At 50.4% G+C, this 21,721-nt stretch overlaps 1 protein-coding gene across 3 annotated transcripts in view; it reads left to right on the top strand.

Annotated features, from left to right (window-relative positions):
* The window catches only part of LOC147111221 (uncharacterized), a 134,052-nt gene extending 120,856 nt beyond the window's left edge, over positions 1 to 13,196 (top strand). For all 3 annotated transcript variants that reach the window (XM_086001893.1, XM_086001892.1, XM_086001894.1), the window contains exon 4: positions 7,001 to 13,196. In XM_086001893.1, coding sequence (XP_085858019.1) covers positions 7,001 to 9,060 — 2,060 coding nt within the window. In that variant the 3' untranslated portion in view covers positions 9,061 to 13,196. The remainder of the gene's footprint in view (positions 1 to 7,000) is intronic.
* Positions 13,197 to 21,721: the final 8,525 nt, after the last annotated feature.

Here is a 21,721-nt window from a genome sequence, read left to right as displayed (position 1 = left end):
CCACTGTGTTTAGTACCGCCAAACTCTCGCGCTCTCCTGGGCTCCTGCTGTGTCTTGTACCGTCGAACTCACACGCTCTCCTGGGCTCCCGCTGTGTTTAGTACTGCTGAACTCTCGAACTTCCCTGGGCTCCCGCTGTGTTTAGTACCGCCGAACTCTCGTGCTCTCCTGGGCTCCCGCTGTGTTTAGTACCGCCGAACTCTCGAACTTCTCTGGGCTCCCGCTGTGTTTAGTACCACCGAACTTCCGCGCTCTCCTGGGCTCCTGCTGTGTTTTGTATCGTCGAACTCTCGCGCTCTCCGGGGCTCCCGCTGTGTTTAGTACCGCCGAACTCTCGAACTTCCCTGGGCTCCCGCTGTGTTTAGTACCGCCGAACTTCCGCGCTCTCCTGGGCTCCTGCTGTGTTTTGTATCGTTGAACTCTCGCGCTCTCCTGGGCTCCCGCTGTGTTTAGTGCTGCTGAACTCTCACACTTCCCTGGGCTCCCGCTGTGTTTTGTACCGCTGAACTCTCGTGCTCTCCTGGGCTCCCGCTGTGTTTCGTACCGCTGAACTCTTGTGCTCTCCTGGGCTCCCACTGTGTTTAGTACCGCCAAACTCTCGCACTCTCCTGGGCTCCTGCTGTGTTTTGTACCGCCGAACTCTCGCGCTCTCCTGGGCTCCCGCTGCGTTTTGTACCGCTGAACTCTCGTGCTCTCCTGGGCTCCTGCTGTATTTAGTACTGCCGAACTCTCGTGCTCTCCTGGGGTCCCGCTGCGTTTTGTCCCGCTGAACTCTCGTGCTCTCCTGGGCTCCTGCTGTATTTAGTACCGCCGAACTCTCGGCTCTCCTGGGCTCCCGCTGTGTTTAGTACCGCCGAACTCTCGCGCTCTCCTGGGCTCCCGCTGTGTTTAGTACCGCCGAACTTCCGCACTCTCCTTGGCTCCTGCTGTGTTTTGTACCGTCGAACTCACACGCTCTCCTGGGCTCCCACTGTGTTTAGTACTGCTGAACTCTCGCACTCTCCTGGGCTCCCGCTGTGTTTAGTACCGCCGAACCCTCTCGCTCTCCTGGGCTCCCGCTGTGTTTAGTACCGCCGAACTCTCGCGCTCTCCTGGGCTCCCGCTGTGTTTAGTACCGCCGAACTTCCGCACTCTCCTTGGCTCCTGCTGTGTTTTGTACCGTCGAACTCACACGCTCTCCTGGGCTCCCACTGTGTTTAGTACTGCTGAACTCTCGCACTCTCCTGGGCTCCCGCTGTGTTTAGTACCGCTGAACTCTCGCGCTCTCCTGGGCTCCCGCTGTGTTTAGTACCGCCGAACTCTCGCGCTCTCCTGGGCTCCCGCTGTGTATTGTACCGCCGAACTCTCGCGCTCTCCTGGGCTCCCGCTGTGTATTGTACCGCCGAACTCTCGCGCTCTCCTGGGCTCCCGCTGTGTTTCGTACTCTGAACTCTCGCGCTCTCCTGGGCTCCCGCTGTGTTTTGTACCGCTGAACTCTTGTGCTCTCCTGGGCTCCCGCTGTGTTTAGTACCGCCAAACTCTCGCACTCTCCTGGGCTCCCGCTGTGTTTAATACCGCCAAACTCTCGCACTCTCCTGGGCTCCCGCTGTGTATTGTACCGCCGAACTCTCGCGCTCTTCTGGGCTCCCGCTGTGTTTAGTACCGCCAAACTCTTGTGCTCTCCTGGGCTCCTGCTGTGTTTTGTACCATCGAACTTTCGCGCTCTTCTGGGCTCCCACTGTATTTAGTACTGCGGAACTCTCGCACTCTCCTGGGCTCCCGCTGTGTTTAGTATCGCCGAACTCTCACACTTCCCTGGGCTCCCGCTGTGTTTTGTACCGCTGAACTCTCGTGCTCTCCTGGGTTCCCGCTGTGTTTAGTACCGCCAAACTCTAGCGCTCTCCTGGGCTCCCGCTGTGTTTCGTACCGCCAAACTCTCATGCTCTCCTGGGCTCCCACTGTGTTTAGTACCGCCAAACTCTCGCGCTCTCCTGGGCTCCTGCTGTGTCTTGTACCGTCGAACTCACACGCTCTCCTGGGCTCCCGCTGTGTTTAGTACTGCTGAACTCTCGAACTTCCCTGGGCTCCCGCTGTGTTTAGTACCGCCGAACTCTCGTGCTCTCCTGGGCTCCCGCTGTGTTTAGTACCGCCGAACTCTCGAACTTCTCTGGGCTCCCGCTGTGTTTAGTACCACCGAACTTCCGCGCTCTCCTGGGCTCCTGCTGTGTTTTGTATCGTCGAACTCTCGCGCTCTCCGGGGCTCCCGCTGTGTTTAGTACCGCCGAACTCTCGAACTTCCCTGGGCTCCCGCTGTGTTTAGTACCGCCGAACTTCCGCACTCTCCTGGGCTCCTGCTGTGTTTTGTATCGTTGAACTCTCGCGCTCTCCTGGGCTCCCGCTGTGTTTAGTGCTGCTGAACTCTCACACTTCCCTGGGCTCCCGCTGTGTTTTGTACCGCTGAACTCTCGTGCTCTCCTGGGCTCCCGCTGTGTTTCGTACCGCTGAACTCTTGTGCTCTCCTGGGCTCCCACTGTGTTTAGTACCGCCAAACTCTCGCACTCTCCTGGGCTCCTGCTGTGTTTTGTACCGCCGAACTCTCGCGCTCTCCTGGGCTCCCGCTGCGTTTTGTACCGCTGAACTCTCGTGCTCTCCTGGGCTCCTGCTGTATTTAGTACTGCCGAACTCTCGTGCTCTCCTGGGGTCCCGCTGTGTTTTGTCCCGCTGAACTCTCGTGCTCTCCTGGGCTCCTGCTGTATTTAGTACCGCCGAACTCTCGGCTCTCCTGGGCTCCCGCTGTGTTTAGTACCGCCGAACTCTCGCGCTCTCCTGGGCTCCCGCTGTGTTTAGTACCGCCGAACTTCCGCACTCTCCTTGGCTCCTGCTGTGTTTTGTACCGTCGAACTCACACGCTCTCCTGGGCTCCCACTGTGTTTAGTACTGCTGAACTCTCGCACTCTCCTGGGCTCCCGCTGTGTTTAGTACCGCCGAACTCTCGCGCTCTCCTGGGCTCCCGCTGTGTTTAGTACCGCCGAACTCTCGCGCTCTCCTGGGCTCCCGCTGTGTATTGTACCGCCGAACTCTCGCGCTCTCCTGGGCTCCCGCTGTGTATTGTACCGCCGAACTCTCGCGCTCTCCTGGGCTCCCGCTGTGTTTAGTACCGCCAAACTCTCGCGCTCTCCTGGGCTCCTGCTGTGTTTAGTACCGCCAAACTCTCGCGCTCTACTGGGCTCCCACTGTGTATTGTACCGCCGAACTCTCGCGCTCTCCTGGGCTCCTGCTGTGTTTAGTACCGCCAAACTCTCGTGCTCTCCTGGGCTCCTGCTGTGTTTTGTACCGTCGAACTCTCGCGCTCTCCTGGGCTCCCACTGTGTTTAGTACTGCCGAACTCTCACGCTCTCCTGGACTCCCGCTGTGTTTTGTACCGCTGAGCTCTCGTGCTCTCCTGGGTTCCCGCTGTGTTTAGTACCGCCAAACTCTCGCGCTCTCCTGCTCTCCTGCTGTGTTTAGTACCGCCAAACTCTCGCGCTCTCCTGGGCTCCCGCTGTGTTTAGTACCGCCAAACTCTCGCGCTCTCCTGCGCTCCTGCTGTGTCTTGTACCGTCGAACTCACACGCTCTCCTGGGCTCCCGCTGTGTTTAGTACTGCTGAACTCTCGCACTTTCCTGGGCTCCCGCTGTGTTTAGTACCGCCGAACTCTCACACTTCCCTGGGCTCCCGCTGTGTTTAGTACTGCTGAACTCCCGCAGTCTCCTGGGCTCCCGCTGTTTTTAGTACCGCCAAACTCTCACGCTCTCGTGGGCTCCCGCTGTGTTTTGTACCGCCGAACTCTCGCACTCTCCTGGGCTCCCGCTGTGTTTAGTACCGCCAAACTCTCGCGCTCTCCTGGGCTCCCGCTGTGTATTGTACCGCCGAACTCTTGTGCTCTCCTGGGCTCCCGTTGTGTTTAGTACCGCCAAACTCTCGCGCTCTCCTGGGCTCCCGCTGTGTTTTGCACCGCCAAACTGTCGCGCTCTCCTGGGCTCCCGCTGTGTTTAGTACCGCCGAACTCTCACACTCTCCTGGGCTCCCGCTGTGTTTAGTACCGCCAAACTCTCGCGCTCTCCTGAGCTCCCGCTGTGTTTTGTACCGCCAAACTCTCGCGCTCTCCTGGGCTCCCACTGTGTTTAGTACCGCCGAACTCTCGCGCTCTCCTGGGCTCCCACTGTGTTTAGTACCGCCGAACTCTCGCGCTCTCCTGGGCTCCCGCTGTGTTTAGTACCGCCGAACTCTCGCGCTCTCCTGGGCTCCCGCTGTGTTTAGTACCGCCAAACTTCCGCGCTCTCCTGGGCTCCTGCTGTGTTTTGTACCGTCGAACTCTCGCGCTCTCCTGGGCTCCCGCTGTGTTTAGTACTGCTGAACTCTCGCACTCTCCTGGGCTCCCGCTGTGTTTAGTACCGCTGAACGCTCACACTTCCCTGGGCTCCCGCTGTGTTTTGTACCGCCAAACTCTCGTGCTGTCCTGGGTTCCCGCTGTGTTTCGTACTGCTGAACTCTCGCGCTCTCCTGGGCTCCCGCTGTGTTTTGTACCGCTGAACTCTTGTGCTCTCCTGGGCTCCCGCTGTGTTTAGTACCGCCAAACTCTCGCACTCTCCTGGGCTCCCGCTGTGTTTAGTACTGCCAAACTCTCGCGCTCTCCTGGGCTCCCGCTGTGTTTAGTACCGCCAAACTCTCGCACTCTCCTGGGCTCCCGCTGTGTATTGTACCGCCGAACTCTCGCGCTCTTCTGGGCTCCCGCTGTGTTTAGTACCGCCAAACTCTCGTGCTCTCCTGGGCTCCTGCTGTGTTTTGTACCGTCGAACTTTCGCGCTCTTCTGGGCTCCCACTGTATTTAGTACTGCGAAACTCTCGCACTCTCCTGGGCTCCCGCTGTGTTTAGTATCGCCGAACTCTCACACTTCCCTGGGCTCCCGCTGTGTTTTGTACCGCTGAACTCTCGTGCTCTCCTGGGTTCCCGCTGTGTTTAGTACCGCCAAACTCTTGCGCTCTCCTGGGCTCCCGCTGTGTTTAGTACCGCCAAACTCTCACGCTCTCCTGGGCTCCCACTGTGTTTAGTACCGCCAAACTCTCGCGCTCTCCTGGGCTCCTGCTGTGTCTTGTACCGTCGAACTCACACGCTCTCCTGGGCTCCCGCTGTGTTTAGTACTGCTGAACTCTCGCACTCTCCTGGGCTCCCGCTGTGTTTAGTACCGCCGAAATCTCACACTTCCCTGGGCTCCCGCTGTGTTTAGTACCGCCGAAATCTCACACTTCCCTGGGCTCCTGCTGTGTTTAGTACTGCTGAACTCCCGCAGTCTCCTGGGCTCCCGCTGCTTTTAGTACCGCCGAACTCTTGTGCTCTCCTGGGCTCCCGTTGTGTTTAGTACCGCCAAACTCTCGCACTCTCCTGGTCTTCCGCTGTGTTTAGTACCGCCGAACTCTTGCGCTCTCTTGGGCTCCCGCTGTGTTTAGTACCGCCAAACTCTCGCGCTCTCCTGGTCTTCCGCTGTGTTTAGTACCGCCGAACTCTCGTGCTCTCCTGGGCTCCCGCTGTGTTTAGTACCGCCGAACTCTCGCGCTCTCCTGGGCTCCCGCTGTGTTTAGTACCGCCGAACTCTCGCGCTCTCCTGGGCTCCCGCTGTGTTTAGTACCGCCGAACTCTCGTGCTCTCCTGGGCTCCCGCTGTGTTTAGTACCGCCGAACTCTCGTGCTCTCCTGGGCTCCCACTGTGTTTAGTACTGCCGAACTCTCGTGCTCTCCTGGGCTCCCGCTGTGTTTAGTACCGCCGAACTCTCGGCTCTCCTGGTCTCCCTCTGTGTTTAGTACCGCCGAACTCTCGCGCTCTCTTGGGCTCCCGCTGTGTTTAGTACCGCTGAACTCTCGCGCTCTCCTGGGCTCCCACTGTGTTTAGTACCGCCGAACTCTCGCGCTCTCCTGGGCTCCCGCTGTGTTTAGTACCGCCGAACTCTCGCGCTCTCCTGGGCTCCCGCTGTGTTTAGTACCGCCGAACTCTCGCGCTCTCCTGGGCTCCCGCTGTGTTTAGTACCGCCGAACTCTCGCGCTCTCCTGGGCTCCCGCTGTGTTTAGTACCGCCGAACTGTCGTGCTCTCCTGGGCTCCCACTGTGTTTAGTACCGCCAAACTCTCGCGCTCTCCTGGGCTCCCACTATGTTTAGTACCACCGAACTCTCGCGCTCTCCTGGGCTCCCGCTGTGTTTAGTACCGCTGAACTCTCGCGCTCTCCTGGGCTCTCGCTGTGTTTAGTACCGCCGAACTCTCGCGCTCTCTTGGTCTCCCGCTGTGTTTAGTACCGCCGAACTCTCGCGCTCTCCTGGGCTCTCGCTGTGTTAAGTACCGCCGAACTCTCGCGCTCTCCTGGTCTCCCGCTGTGTTTAGTACCGCCGAACTCTCGCGCTCTCCTGGGCTCCCACTGTGTTTAGTACCGCCGAACTCTCACACTCTCCTGGGCTCCCGCTGTGTTTAGTACCGCCGAACTCACGCGCTCTCCTGGGCTCCCGCTGTGTTTAGTACCGCCAAACTCTCGCGCTCTCCTGGGCTCCCGCTGTGTTTAGTACCGCCGAGGTCTCGCGCTCTCCTGGGCTCCCGCTGTGTTTAGTACTGCCGAACTCTCGCGCTCTCCTGGTCTCCCGCTGTGTTTAGTACCGCCGAACTGTCGCGCTCTCCTGTGCTCCCACTGTGTTTAGTACCGCCGAACTCTCACACTCTCCTGGGCTCCCGCTGTGTTTAGTACCGCCGAACTCTCGCGCTCTCCTGGGCTCTCGCTGTGTTTAGTACTGCCGAACTCTCGCGCTCTCCTGGGCTCCCGCTGTGTTTAGTACCGCCGAGGTCTCGCGCTCTCCTGGGCTCATCTATGACTCTTTGCCAATGTACAATATATATTTTTTGCCATTTTAGCTTTGACAGGTGGTCCACACCTGCTCTAGGCCATGATTCATAGTAACCTCCAGAATAATATGACTGATGTTCTCTTACTATATCTTTCACAGGGAACAACAGACAAAGTCCAACCGTGAAGATAGCTTCCAACACTTCAACTGGTGTCGACATTTCTTCCAAAGAACGGGACTCTCAAAATAAGTCAGAACAGAAAAGGATCATGCCAGTCAATGCTCAGAAACCAGATCGCACTCCAGACTCGAAGCCGACCATTGGCAATCGTTCAGATGAAATTAACTCCTATTCCCGACGGTGCTCCACCCGGGATAGGGACTGTGTCTCCAATAAAACTTCCACTCAGTGGAATGATCTGAAACGGGCTCTGGGCTTTGCCTGGGAAATGCATGTTTATGGGGCAGGAGTACTCTTTGTCATCCTCATGTTGCTGCCTCTTATTAATTTGATAGGCTCTCCTATTTTGTACATTCCAGACCTTGGCTATCTCATGGCAGCTAATGCCCTGCTATTTGCATTGGCTCTCTTAAGAGCTGTGTACTTGTTCCTTGACCCCTATGGCAGCAAGTCCAATCTTCCTCCAGCAGGTGATTTGGTGTTATATAACATCACATTTCCCCTTCTCATCACCACCTTTGGCATTCTTACATTGCTGTTGCTGAAGATCGGGAGGCTTCAAATGCTCTCCTCAAAAATGCAGAACCCAGCTTTCTTGGCCGTGATTGCAATTATCCATTTTGTCATGCTGATAAGCGGAGATCTTCTTTATTTCCTGGTGAACCCTGCTGTGAACATAGTCTTGCATGTCTTTTCAGTTTCGTGGGGCTCATTTCTAATCTCTGCATTTTTTCTCACCTATCGTAAACTCAAGAGTCGCTCTGAAGCCACTATCGGGCAAATCCAGAAACCTACAATCCGTAATGAAGAATCCCTTGATCTCCAGAATCAGGAGAGGGCACTAAAGCGGCTTTTGATCTCCACAAGGGTGATGGCGATCGGTGGTGTCTTTGGGTTGCTTTGCTGTGCTCTACAAGTCTATGCCACTTTATGGATTTATGGAATATTGGGAGAGAAGGGACGGTTCTACTGGTCTTGGTGGTTCCTCCAGTTTTGGTATCGAAGTTTTGAGATTGCAATGTCCTTTGCCATGAGTTTCGTGGCCTCATATGCCTTCTGTCAGCAACGAGGCCGGCCTGACCACATCTGTTGGGGCAAGATTGTTCAATATTTCCACCACTACAGGAAGAGTGAGGTGCCAGAATACCCTAACAACTGCTATGATTGGTCTTCTGGAACGCAGGACAGGATAACCAACAATGACATCTGCAAGAACCTTATACGGAACCAGCCAGAGTGCATGCCTCTGAAAACATTGAATGCAACAAATAAACCAAAACCTAACAAAAGTTACTACAACAACGACGGTTCAATGATCTCCCTGGACCACAGGCCCAAAATACCAGTTCTGGGACCCAAATCTCACAATCTAATGATGGGCCGTTCGTTTACTAGCATCTGCATTGAGAAGGAGTCGGTTCTGTCTCTCAATGACTTTGACTTGCGTCCGCCTTCACCTATCAATCTTAGCCGCAGTATTGACGAAGCTCTTTTCAGAGAGCACATCGTCAGAGACAGCCTGTTTAACAATTCCAGTCTTCGATGTCCCAGCTATTTAGCCATGGAAGACTCTCGCTCCTTTGTGAGAGTGCACAACGCGCTTGAGCAGGGTAATGTTACGTTGGCGTCATCAGATTTCAATCGTCGGAACAGTGACCCAGACTATTTGTACAGCATAGCCAAGTGCAGCTCACTGAACAATGTCCAAGCAGATACATCCAAACTGTCCGGCCAGGATCTCGAGTGCACTCAAGCATCCAGCAGATTGCACAGGTCAGCTTCAGGCAGTTCTTTGGATAGTATTTCTAAGACATCCTTTGGAATCCATTGGTATGCATGGACTCGTGACCATTCCTCTGTTGATAGTGTCCCTTCTGTTGATCCAGCTAGCGAGAGTCTTCTCCCGCAAAACAAGAGTTTAGACAATCCTGAAGTAAAATTGAAGACAGAAGACCCTGATGTTGAGGCACAAAAGAGTTTTGTAGAAATAAGAGTGATTGATGATGTCAGTCTTTCTAGTGATACCATAGAACTCTAATGCTTGGACCCATGTCCGATTCCTTTAATAATATTGGGGGAAAATACCAGATCTGATTGAAGGTGAGGTATCTTGCATTATTGGCAATAAAAGGCTCATGATTACTTTATCACTGATTGAAGGGAGAGCTACAAGTCATGCAGAGAGAGGAGCAGCAATACTTCATCCTCAGCCGATGAAACTTGGCCAATATTTCAATGTGTGATTGTGAGACTGAATGTTTACATCCCAATACCAATTTTTTTTGTGATTTATTAGTGCATTACCATTCAAAGCTCACTTGCTCTCGCTGAAGTTCATATTCACACCAAACAAAAGCGACCTTTGTCGGTTAACAATTGGGGCTGAGAGGAATGCCAGCCTTAAAATAGTATCTCCCACCTATGGTGAAAAAGAGATTAACCATTAATCGGTTATTAGGAGATTTTTCTTGATAATGAATAGATTCCTTCCTGTTGCAAAGGAAATACTGTATTCTTGGTTAACAAAGTATCCAATCACACGTGTTCTTATTGGGAAGGAACATGTTGTGTAATCGTTTAGCACTTTATTGGTCTGTCTCAGAGAGATCAACATGCCAGATTTCCTGAGCACACCCCAGCACAGGTCCCGGTAAACATCACCATTCACCTAAACTTTTCAATACCCTTATTGTGGAACTCAACATCAACCCTTTCCATGCAGAAAAATTTTCAGGAGCAAGACGTCACTTGTGGGATAAAGTAGAATCGTAGAATGATACAACACAGAAGAAGGTCATTCGGCGCATCGTGCCTGTGCCGTATGTCGCCACAGACATGAGAGAGAGAGAGAGCGGGGCAAAAAGAAAGAAAGGAAGACTTGCATTTATATAGCGCCTTTCACGACCTCAGGACGCCCTGAAGTGCTTTACAGCCAATGAAGTACTTTTGAAATGTAGTCAATGTTGTAATGTAGGAAATGTAAGCACAGAGAGAGAGAGAAATTGTACCAGTTTTACAGAAACTGCAACCCGAGTCCACTGCACTTTCAACTTCTCTTGTTCTGGTGGATTTCAGAGTTGGACGGAAACAGCTACAGAGCTTCACTGCTCAGTTAATCAAACCTATTCTTTGAAGGGCTCGCCAGCTGTTAGGGATTTTGCAGTGCAGTGTTTACTCAGTTCTCTGCTTTGTAACAGTGATCAGTGTGTTTCAAGAATATCTGAAATGAAACCGCTAGGTCTGTTTTCATAGATGATTTTGAGATGGAAGTGCTTGAAAATGCTCGCCAATGTGTTTTACTCAATCTAGAAAATTATTTTGATTTCCCCATCCATCATCATTTTTGAACATTATATTGATGTGGAATTACTTCATACTGTAAATAGACTCCCCTCCCACCCCAAGCCTTGTCTTTAAAAAAATCTTAATGGCAAAACATTTTTCAATCCATGTCTCTACAAGCTCCCCCCCCCCCCCCCCCATATTCATATCCATCTTTTACGAGATGACTTTTGAGCTAAGACCCTTTTGGCCAAGGCATAATGTGTACTGAAGAGGCCGAGAAAGGGCGTGAGGGGAGAAAACAGGATGAGAACTTTTTGCATAAAACCAACAGAAGCAAATCAATACGAAGAATTATACCTCACATTTTTATTTGTCAAATTGCCTTCAAAATGAGTTGATCCATATTGGATCATGTGGTTTGGGGCTGAGATGGAGTGTGTAACAATGGATTCTATTCACACTCTGCGAATCTTTCCACTTAGTTATTCGTTTGGTTTCCACATTAAGCAAGAGGGTGGCCGACAAGAAAATGAGAAGAGACCCAGCACGGCCACCTGACTAGATTGTGGGATCGGAGCCCTCAGAAAGACTGCATTGAACTTTTTGGGCTTTGTTGAGAATCAACATGTGTGCCCCGCCTCAGCCTGTTCCAGTTACCTATTAGCTCCAAGCACAGGAAACACCACTTTCTGTCTTGCTGTCCACCATTCCCCTGCCAAAAACAAACTGTGCACCCAATCATCCTAAAACATTGCTGCATCATTTGAGTATCGATGTGTGTACAAAATCACAACTCAGACTTGTATTTTGAAAAGTATATATAGTTGCATTGCCATAGAATCTATGAGCACATTGGACAGAGGCAATCACTTCAGATCCAGGTTGGTGCTGTTTAATGTTACTCTGAGTCAAAGGCTGTCTGCAGGAGCTTATAGCTGTCGGAGCTGATAAACAAATGCACTACTCAACTGGTTCATGCAAAGAAGATTGAAGACTTTTCTCCAGCCGACACTTGAAATTGAACTTGGACATAAGATGTAAGGAGAGAAAGTGACCAGCATTTCAAAGCTTTTTCAGCAACCGTGACTGGATTTCAAATACATGTTTTGTATTAGTTTTAAACTAGAGTGATGTTTGCGAGAATTGCAATCACTAGGATAATCCGTCGTCGCAGTATTTCCAAATCGCAATATTCACAACTTGCAGCTAGAGCCTTAAAAATAAAACAATTGCTGCTTAGTATTTGATTGCCTCTGAAGTACAGTATTATATTGGATGAGATCAGATGGCTCCAGCTTTCACACCCACCGGTGACAACACAATGGATGGCTTATTAGAGCAATAACTTCTTTTCATGGGACAGACCCATGAAAATGCACTGTTTGCACAGAACATAAACTTGTTTGCACTCGCTTTAACTAACGACTATACGAGTTGTTTGCTCACGCCTGACCCTATCCTGCCCAGCTGCAGTAAGTCTATCTATTGTCTTACCAACATCAGCAACTGGGATGGGAAATGCATTGTGATAGCAGCAGCCGAAATTTCAGGAAACTTGTCAGGCATTTGTGCAACGCTGCCTCTAGTGGAAGAGGGATAATGTTGTCATTGTGTGCATTATTCGGGAGGCATGTATACTTGAGTGAAGGGGCTGGGGAGAATGTGCAGGTATGCGTTTTATATTTGGGGGGTGGTTATGCGTGCAGGAGAGTGGAGCGTATGCAAAGAGGCGTATGCCGCTTTTAATATCTTCTTGCAACTGCAGGTCATCTTTGTTCAGGCAGGACCAAAGGCTCCTGGAACTCCAACAATATGTTGTGATGTTCAAATGTTGTGTAAATTTGAGATTTAAAAATGCACCTAACAAGCCAAGCCCCTTTGAATTAGACTGGTGAGTACAATGGTTTGTGAACATTTCCTCTCAGTATATTCTCATGGGCAACTTTACAGTTGGCGTGCCGGGGTCATTAAGGCTGAATACTCTCTCTCAATAAGGTACTTCAGTGCCTTGATAGTTAATCTGGCAAGCATTTGCTAAAGCCACTAGTGTCTATTTAAGATATTCATTAAGGTAATGGATTCGAAAAATATTTTAAGGACAGAAATCAATAATGTGATTGATAGCATAACTCTTTTTTATTAAGAATAGTTTCATTATGGGGCCTTCCTTTTCCTGTTCCAAAAGGTGAATTCTCTCATTGAAAGGAAGGTGTACATTGTATTTTAATTCTTCCCATTGCAGACCTTTGGCCAAAGTGACCAAGTTGACCTTAATATTTTTTAATCTCCTATATCCCAGTATAACCGAGGTTCGTGGCTTCTAGTTGCATAAAATAGTACAGATGAATTAATGTTACAATATCTATATATTTTTTCTCTTTCTTTGAGCTTTGTGCTCAGCAGATTTGACTGACTGACGCCACCAATGGCTCTCGGTTTGGTACTAACATGAGTACCACAAATGGCTGTCAATCTGTTGCTCATTGACACACTGCAAATGGTACCCACATTGGGACTGAGAGGCGCACTATACATGGCTGCCAGTCTAGACAATTGCAGTGTCATTAAAGTGAGTTCCAGACTTGTGTTCTGTACAAGGCTGGCAACCTGGGCCCCTGCAGCTCTATTAAAGAGGGACAATTGGCCTTGAAAAGTCTAAAGTGCTTAATTAGACTAGCAAAAATGATGTATATTATGATGCATTGCTGATGGTATTTCTGTACGATACACTTTGTACAGCTTAAAGCACAGCAGTAACTGTTTAAAATCCCCTGTAATTAATCTATAAGTTGCTTTTGATGTTATTTTATAGCAAATTTACAAGACAGCAAAAATATACTTTTTTATGTTTTGTTCATATAATAAACCAAATGTTTGTTTTTGCTTGTTCTGCCGTCTCCTTCTCCTTACTGTGCTCTTTCTAGATAGTGCAACTGTAGGTTATAATCCATGGGAATAGGGTGCACCTACCTTGCACTGAGAGATGAGGTGGATGCAAGCCCATCCTATCTCCCTACATTTTAAGACAACATATAAATGGAATCTCAATCTACGATGGACCGTAACAATGATATGTGCCTCCAGCCAGTATTTGCATTCACTTTCTTACAAAATAATTAACAATATATGTATCTCTGCCCAATCGGTGTGAATGCAGGTGGATAAAGCCATAAAAAAGCCAATCACATTTTGGGTTTTATAACTGGACATGGTGTAGTGGTTTTCATAGAAATGCAGAATTTGAGAGTTAAAATTCCACCATGGCAAGATGTGAAATTGAATTCAATAATTCTGGGGAAAAAAGTGACCATGAAAGCTGCCATGTTGTCATAAAACCAAAGCAGTAGTGTTGTGGAGCCAAGAGGAGCGCTCCTTCTCCTCCTTGCTCCACGGTCAAGGTTAGTTAAAAAGAAAAAAACTTACTTTTTAGTTGGCGGCCACCAGTGGTCCCTTTAAGGACTGTTGGTTAGGCCGTAGAAGGAACCGGAAGAACTGCTAACCTAACAAAAATCTATCGACTTCAGTCTTAAAAGTTTCAATTGTCCCCGCATCCACAGCCTTTTTGGGGACAGAGTTCCAGATTTCTACTACCCTTTGTGTGAAGAAGTGCTTCCTGATTTCACTCCGGAATGGCCTGGCTCTCGTTTTAAGATTATGCCCCCTTGTTCTAGATTCCCCCACCAGAGGAAATAGTTTTAATTTATCTACCCTATCGATGCTTTTTTAAATCATTTTAAACACCTCTATTAGATTGCCCCTCAATCTACTATACTCAAGGAAATCAAGCCAAGTTTATGCCACCTGTCCTCATAATTTATCATTTTGGTGAATTTGCACTGCACCCCCTCCAAGACCAATATATCCTTCCTGAGATATGGTGCTCAGAACTGAACACTGTACTCCAGGTGGGGTCTGACCAAGGCTCTATACAACTGAAACGTCACTTCCTCCCCTTTGTGTTCCAGCTCCCTTGAGTGTTCAAACCAGAAGACTGAAATTGCCCAGTAGAAAGCTAAGATACAGTTCTTGAAGCTGAGACCCGAGGTGGAGAGGTTAGATTAGGAAAGGGAAGGGGAGGTAGAGTGATGAGTCACAGGGAAGCCAGGATTGCATTTGCAGACAAAATGGAGATGTTCAGTGACGAGCCCACCTCATCTGTGTTGGGTCTCCCCAATGTAGGAGACTGCACCACGAGCAGAGAATATAGTATAACTTGAAGGATGTACATGTGAATTGCTGTCATAAATGGAAGGAGTATTTGGGACCCAGGACAACGACGTGGGAGCAGATAATTGGGCAGGTGTTGCATTTGCTGTTGTTGCACGGGAAGGGGCAAGGGGAAGGATATGTGGAAGTAGAAGTGGTGGAAGATTGAACAAGGATGTCATGGAGGGGTCAATTCCTCTGGAAAGCAGAGAAGGGAGGGGAGGGGAGGGGGAAATGTGTTTGGGGTGGAATCGTATTTTGGTCTTTGATGCCGTACATTGCTCCAATGTAGCTCAATGCAAGCTTCAGGAACAGTACCATCTTTCGGCTGGGCACCCCACAGCCTGAGCATGCAACAACATCTTGTATTTATATAGCGCATTTAATATAGTTAAAATGTCCCAAGGCATGTCACGGGAGCGTAATCAGACCAAAACTGACACTGAGTCAAGGAAGGCGAGTTTCGGACAGGTAACCAATCACTTGGTCAAGGATGGAGGCTTTCAGCAGTGTCTTAAAGGAGAGAGACGTGGAGCGGTTGAGCGGTTTGGGGAGGGAATCCCAGAGCTTAGGCTCACAAACGAAGAGTGACTACTTGGATGAGGTACTGGAGGGTTGCAGACAATGTTCCCTCTAATTTTTATTTTAGGTGCGCGGTCCCTTTAGATTTGCTGCGTGGTATCTTTTTCAGCGTTACACCTGGCGAGCGGCCTGCGCGGGACCTCCTGATCGCTGCACGGCTGCGCAGCTTGCGGGGGGGAACGTTGGTCGAAGGTACCTATATCTGAGCGAGAGTCAGCAATTTCAGGTGAAGTAGAGAGAATGCTGAAAAAGCAAAAGAAAAGTAAGCAATTAATGATGGAAGACAGTTTTGGTCAGGCTTGCTGCTGGCAGAGATTAGCTGTGTTTCCCCTGATGCAAGCAACATTAAGAGGCCTGTAAGCATATATTTAACATTCTCATTGATAGCAGCGTTATGTTAAAGCATCTGTGGCGAGGAGATCACAGGTAGGCAAGAGACATCTGGCTCAGCAGCTAAGTACAGGGACTGGATAAATAAATATGGAAAGTGCCCCCTGATTATGAGGAATTCACACAGCTGGAGTCTTATCCCCTGAGGACAAGACTACAGCCATAAAAAAACAGGAGAACTTTAAAAAAAACAATTTAGCTCAAGTTGAAGGCTATTCTTTTTGTTCTCTTGAATTCATTCTTATATCAGAAAATTAGGAGCAGATTTAGCAGTGACCCATGCTGTTTAACATAATACATTTACACAAGTGGAAAATTGGCAACCAATTACAACTCATACTCGGCAGAAGCTGGCCAATGCCATCCAAAGGTTAGATCGTACAGATTTTTGAAAATAGGGCCTATTAAAGGGGAAAAATCACCGATCCCTTTGTTCCCTTGCATGTTGTTTTCTGATCCATTCTCTCTCTTTGCACATTGCCTCTAATCTTTGTCTATTGTCTTAGAATCATAGAATCACAGACTAGGTCAACACAGAAGGAGGCCATTCGGCCCATCGAGTCTGCGCCGGCTCTTTCGAAGAGCAATCCAGTTAGTCCCACTCCCCCGCTCTTTCCCCATATCCCTGCAATTTTTTCTCCTTCAAGTATTTATCCAATTCCCTTTTGAAGGCTGCTATTGAATCTGTTTCCACCGCCCTATCAGGCAGTGCATTCCAAATCCTAACCACTCATCGCATAAAAAAGTTTTTCCTCATGTCGCCTCTGATTCTTTTGCCAATCACCTTAAATCTGTGCCCTTTGGTTATTGACCCTTCAGCCATTGGAAACAATTTCTCTTTATTTACTCGATCTAAATCCTTCACGATTTTAAACACCTCAATCAAATCTCCTCTTAGCCTTCTCTGCTCAAAGGAGAACAACCCCAGCTTCTCTAGTCTACCCAAGCAACTGTAGTCCCTCATCCCTGGAACCCTTCTAGCCAATCTCTTCTCTACCCTCTCCAAAGCCTTCACTCCCTTCCTAAAGTGCAGTGCCCAGAATTGGACACAATACTCCAGCTGGGGCCGAACTAGTGTTTTATATGGGCTTTCTGGCTTTTGTACTCTATGCCTCTATTTATAAAGCCCAGGATCCCATATGCTTCATTAACTGTCCCATCTACAAGATGCACTGCAGCAACTCGCCAAGGCTTCTTCGGCAGCACCTCCCAAACCCGCGACCTCTTCCACCTAGAAGGACAAGGGCAGCAGGCGCATGGGAACACCACCACCTCCAAGTTCCCTCCAAGTCACACACCATCCTGACTTAGAAATATATCGCCATTCCTTCATCGTCGCTGGGTCAAAATCCTGGTACTCCCTACCAAACAGCACTGTGGGAGTACCTTCACCACATGGACTGCCCTCATCCACCCGCTCTGCTACCTCATCAAAAAACTCAACCAAGTTAGTCAAACACAAATCGTGCTGGCTCTCCTTTATTAGTCCATGCTTGTCCAAGTGGCTCTTAATTTTCTCCCAGATTATTGTTTCTAAAAGCTCCCCCACCACCGACGTTAAATTGACTGGCCTGTAATTGCCAGGTTTATCCTTCTTCCCTTGTTTGAACAAGGGTGTAACATTTGAAATTCTCCAGTCCTCTGGCACCACCCCTGTATCGAAGGAGGATTGGAAGATTGTGGCCAGCACCTCTGCAATTTCTTCTCCATTCTTTGTCCTTTATTTCCTCATATGTTAGAGGTGACCCAATAGAGGTCTTTAAAATGATGAATGGGTTGGACAGGGTAGATGTGAAGAGAATGTTTCCACTTGTGGGAGAATCCAAAACTAGGGGCCATGAATACAGGATAGTTACTCATGAATCCAATCGGGAAATAAGGAGCAATTTCTTTACTCAGAGAGTGGTTCGAATGTGGAACTCGCTACCTCAGGAAGTGGTTGAGGCAAATAGCTTCGATGCTTTCAAAAGGAAACCAGATGAGTACATGAGAGAAAAAGGAATAGAAAGATATGCTGAAAGGCTGAGAGGAGGCAGATGGAATGAGAGGAAACTCGTGTGGAGTATAGACACTAGCACAGACTAGTTGGGATGAATGGCCTGTTCCTGCGCTGTATATTCTGTGTAATTCTATGTAATGTTGGTTTTCTCTGTATGTGCTCTCTCTAGACATTGGTTCTCCATGTATTCTCTGGGCTGTCTGCTTCTGTGTTTTTATTTTTGCTGTTATCTCTCCCTTCTCGCTCTTCATTTTCTCATATCTTTCCTCTTTGTTAGTGTACTTGCTACATTTATTGTGTCAATCTCTCTTTGGTTCCTTGCATCCTTGCATTCTAGCTCCCTATGTATTTTCTGCTGTCTTCCCTCTTGATCTCGATTTCCAATTTTTCTGATCTATTAATTCTACGTATTTTAATCCTCTTTCTATCTCTTTATTTCCTGCTCTACTTTCTGCTCTTTTGGTTTGCTGCTCTATTCCCACTGATGTGCCTCAATAATCCCGAGACTCGATGTTAGCGAAACAAAACAAGGCTTTTATTAACTTAGAAGATAACACACAGTGGAGAGAGGTATCTTCCCTGGAGGTCTGCAGTACTGGCTGTGAAGCCAGACTGAGCTGGCTTACATAGAGGCCAGGTATGGGCGGAGCCCTACACACAACACATTCCATACATTCCAATACACAATACAATGGTGAGGAGAAACCTGAAACCAACCACAGTCACAGGCAATACAATGGTAAGGGGGAACCTGAAACCAACCACAGTCACAGGCAGTGATGAATGGAATATTTCATCACATTCACCCCTTCTATAGATTTAGTCTGTTCGGGGGTTTGGTAGTCCTCTGCGACCGACGTGGCTGTTGTGGTGTCGCGGGTGTCGGCTGGGTGTCCCCGGTGGCCTCCTGGGTCTCTGCCGGGGGTGCCGCCAGGGTTGTTGAAGGGGTAGTTGGTGGGGGTGCCGTTGGTCGATGTTCTTCCGGGGGTGATGAAAGAGTAGTGGGTGGGTAAGAGTTGCTGTGGTCGTTGTTGCTGCTATTGCCGTGGTTGTTGTCGTTAACGGCTGGAGCGACGTCTTTTATTGACACGGTGTCCTCCCTTCCTTCGGCGTGCCGGACATACGCGTATTGGGGGTTGGCGTGGAGTAGGTGCACTGGCTCCACGAGAGGGTCCATCTTATGGCCCCTCACATGCCTTCGCACGAATACCGGACCCGGGGTGGAGAGCCATGACGGCATGGATACGCCCGAGGTGGATTTCCGGGGGAAGCTAAACATTCGTTCATGAGGCGTGGCATTAGTGGCAGTACACAATAGCGACCGTATCGAATGGAGCACATCTGAGAGGACTTCCTGCCAGCGGGAGATAGGGAGGCCCTTGGTCCTTAGAGCTAGAGTGACTGCTTTCCATACTGTCCCGTTCTCTCGCTCCACTTGACCGTTACCCCGGGGGTTGTAGCTGGTGGTACGGCTCGTGGCGATACCCCTGGACAGCATGTACTGGCGTAGCTCTTCACTCATGAAGGACGCCCCCCTATCCGTGTGGATGTAGCTCAGCATACCGAACAGGCAGAACAGGCTGTTGAGGCATTTAATGACCGTGGCACTGGTCATGTCTGGGCAGGGGAAGGCGAATGGGAACCGGGAGTATTCGTCCACAATGTTCAGGAAGTAAACATTGCGGTCGACGGACGGGAGGGGGCCCTTGAAATCTAAGCTGAGCCGCTCAAAGGGCCGTGTAGCTTTGATTAAGTGGGCTCTATCAGGGTGGTAGAACCGAGGCTTGCACTCAGCGCAAGTGCGGCAGTTCCTGGTCAGAGACCGAACTTCCTCAATCGAGTAGGGTAAGTTGCAGGACTTTATGAAGTGGAACAGCCGCGTGACCCCTGGGTGGCAGAGGTCGTTGTGGAGGGTCTGTAGCCGATCCCCGGTGGCGCTGGCACACATCCCTCGTGAGAGGGCATCTGGGGATTCGTTAAGGGCCCCTGGCCAGTAAATTATGTCATACTCGAAGGTGGAGAGCTCGATCCGCCACCTAAGAATCTTATCATTTTTGATCTTCCCCCTCTGTTTATTATTGAACATAAACGCTACCGACCGCTGGTCGGTAAGTAGGGTGAAGCGTTTGCCGGCTAGGTAGTGGCGCCAGTGGTGCACTGCCTCCACGATGGCTTGGGCCTCCTTTTCCACGGAGGAGTGTCTGATCTCGGGCCCTTGGAGGGTCCTCGAGAAGAAAGCTACGGGCCGTCCCGCCTGGTTGAGGGTGGCCGCCAAGGCAAAGTCAGACGCATCACTTTCCACTTGAAATGGAGTGTTCTCGTCCACTGCCTGTAGCGTGGCCCGCTCAATATCCTACTTAATGCTTTTGAAGGCGGCGTGGGCCTCAGCAGAGAGCGGAAAAGAGGATGCTTTCAAGAGGGGGCGGGCTTTGTCGGAGTAGTTGGGGACCCATTGGGAATAATAAGAAAATAACCCCAGGCACCTTTTCAGGGCTTTGGGAGTGTTGGGCAGGGGCAGCTCCCATAGGGGGCGCAATCGGTCGGGGTCTGGTCCAATTTCCCCATTCTCCACCACGCTGCCTAGTATGCAGAGGCGCGTGGTGTTGAAAACGCACTTGTCCTCGTTGTAGGTGAGGTTGAGTTTTTGTGCGGTTTTCAGGAACCTCTCGAGGTTCGAGTCGTGATCCTGCTGGTTGTGACCGCAGATGGTGACGTTGTCGAGGTAGGGGAAGGTTGCCTGCAAGTGGTGGTCATCGACCATGCGATCCATCTCCCTCTGGAAGACCGAGACCCCATTCGTCACCCCAAAGGGGACTCTGAGGAATTGGTAGAGGCGTCCGTTCGCCTCGAAGGCGGTGTACGGGCGGTCCTCTAGTCTGATAGGGAGCTGGTGGTACGCTGACTTGAGGTCGATGGTGGAGAACACCCGGTATTGGGCGATTTGGTTCACCATTTCTGATATGCGGGGTAGCGGGTAGGCGTCTAGTTGGGTGTACCTGTTGATTGTTTGGCTATAGTCGATCACCATCCGTTTCTTCTCGCTACCCCTTACCACCACCACTTGGGCGCGCCACGGGCTATTGCTGCATTCAATAATGCGCTCTTTCAGGAGCCTGTCTACCTCGGTTGCGATAAACCGCCTGTCCTCCCAGCTGTACCTCCTGCTTTTGGTCGCTATTGGCCGGCAGTTAGGGGTAAGGTTCGCGAATAGCGAAGGTGGCTTTACCTTCAGGGTAGCCAGGCCGCACACTGTGAGGGGCGGCTGGGACCCACCGTACTTGAGCGTGATGCTTTGGTGGTTGCACTGGAAATCCAGGCCCAAGATCACGCTCGCGCATAGATTCTTCATGATTAATACTTTAAAATTATCGTATACAGTCCCGTTAACAGACAATTGTACCGTGCAGTAACCCAGAATGGTCGATGTCTGGGTTTTATCAGCCATAGAGATGGTACCCCGAGTAGGGACCACCTTTAGGGAGAGTTGTCGTGCCAGTTCCGGGTGGATAAAACTCTCCGTGCTTCCACTGTCAATTAAACATTTAACCCCGCACCCGTTTACCTCGATGTCCACCATTGATTTGGATAGCGGGTGGGGCCTGGTCTGGTCCACTGTGACCGATGCCACTGTAGGGCCCTGATCAAGACAAGATGGCGTCCGCGCTGTCTGCTCACAAGATGGCGGGCCCCACGAGGTCGGGCAAGATGGCGTCCAAGATGGCCGCTCCCACGGCGCACACGCGGCGGTGGCGGGTTTTGGTTTTCCAGCGGGGTTCCCTCTGCACACCTTCCCAAAGTGCCCCTTCTTACCGCACTTAAAGCAGGTGGTGCCTTTCGCCGGGCACAGGTTTCTGGTGTGCTTTGGCTGCCCGCAGAAGTAGCAGTTGGGTCCCCGACGCGTCGCGGCTGTCGTAGGGCTTCTGGGGGGAGAGCGGGGCCCCGACGGTGTCGGGCTGCCGGGCGGGGAAGATGCCTTCCAAGATGGCGGCGCCCTTGGTGCACACGTGGCGGCGTGGACGGCGCGGGCTGAAGAGTAGGCGTCCGAGTTTCTCTGGGCCACATCCAGGGATCGCGCAGTGTCCGCAGCCTGTTTCAGGTCCAATCCCGTTTTTTCCAGCAGTCTTTGCCGGATGTAAGTGGAGCTGAGGCCTGTGATAAAGGCATCGCGAACAAGCTCGTCGGTGTACACTGCGGCTTTTACATCTCGGCACTTGCAGTCTTTGCCAAGCATTTTCAG

The sequence above is a fragment of the Somniosus microcephalus genome, chromosome 11, assembly GCF_052327205.1.
Source record: "Somniosus microcephalus isolate GS21.2 chromosome 11, FLI_Smic_1.0, whole genome shotgun sequence".
NCBI lineage: Eukaryota > Metazoa > Chordata > Chondrichthyes > Squaliformes > Somniosidae > Somniosus > Somniosus microcephalus.
Note: the sequence above shows the minus strand (reverse complement) of the source record. Positions and strands in the feature narration are given on the sequence as shown.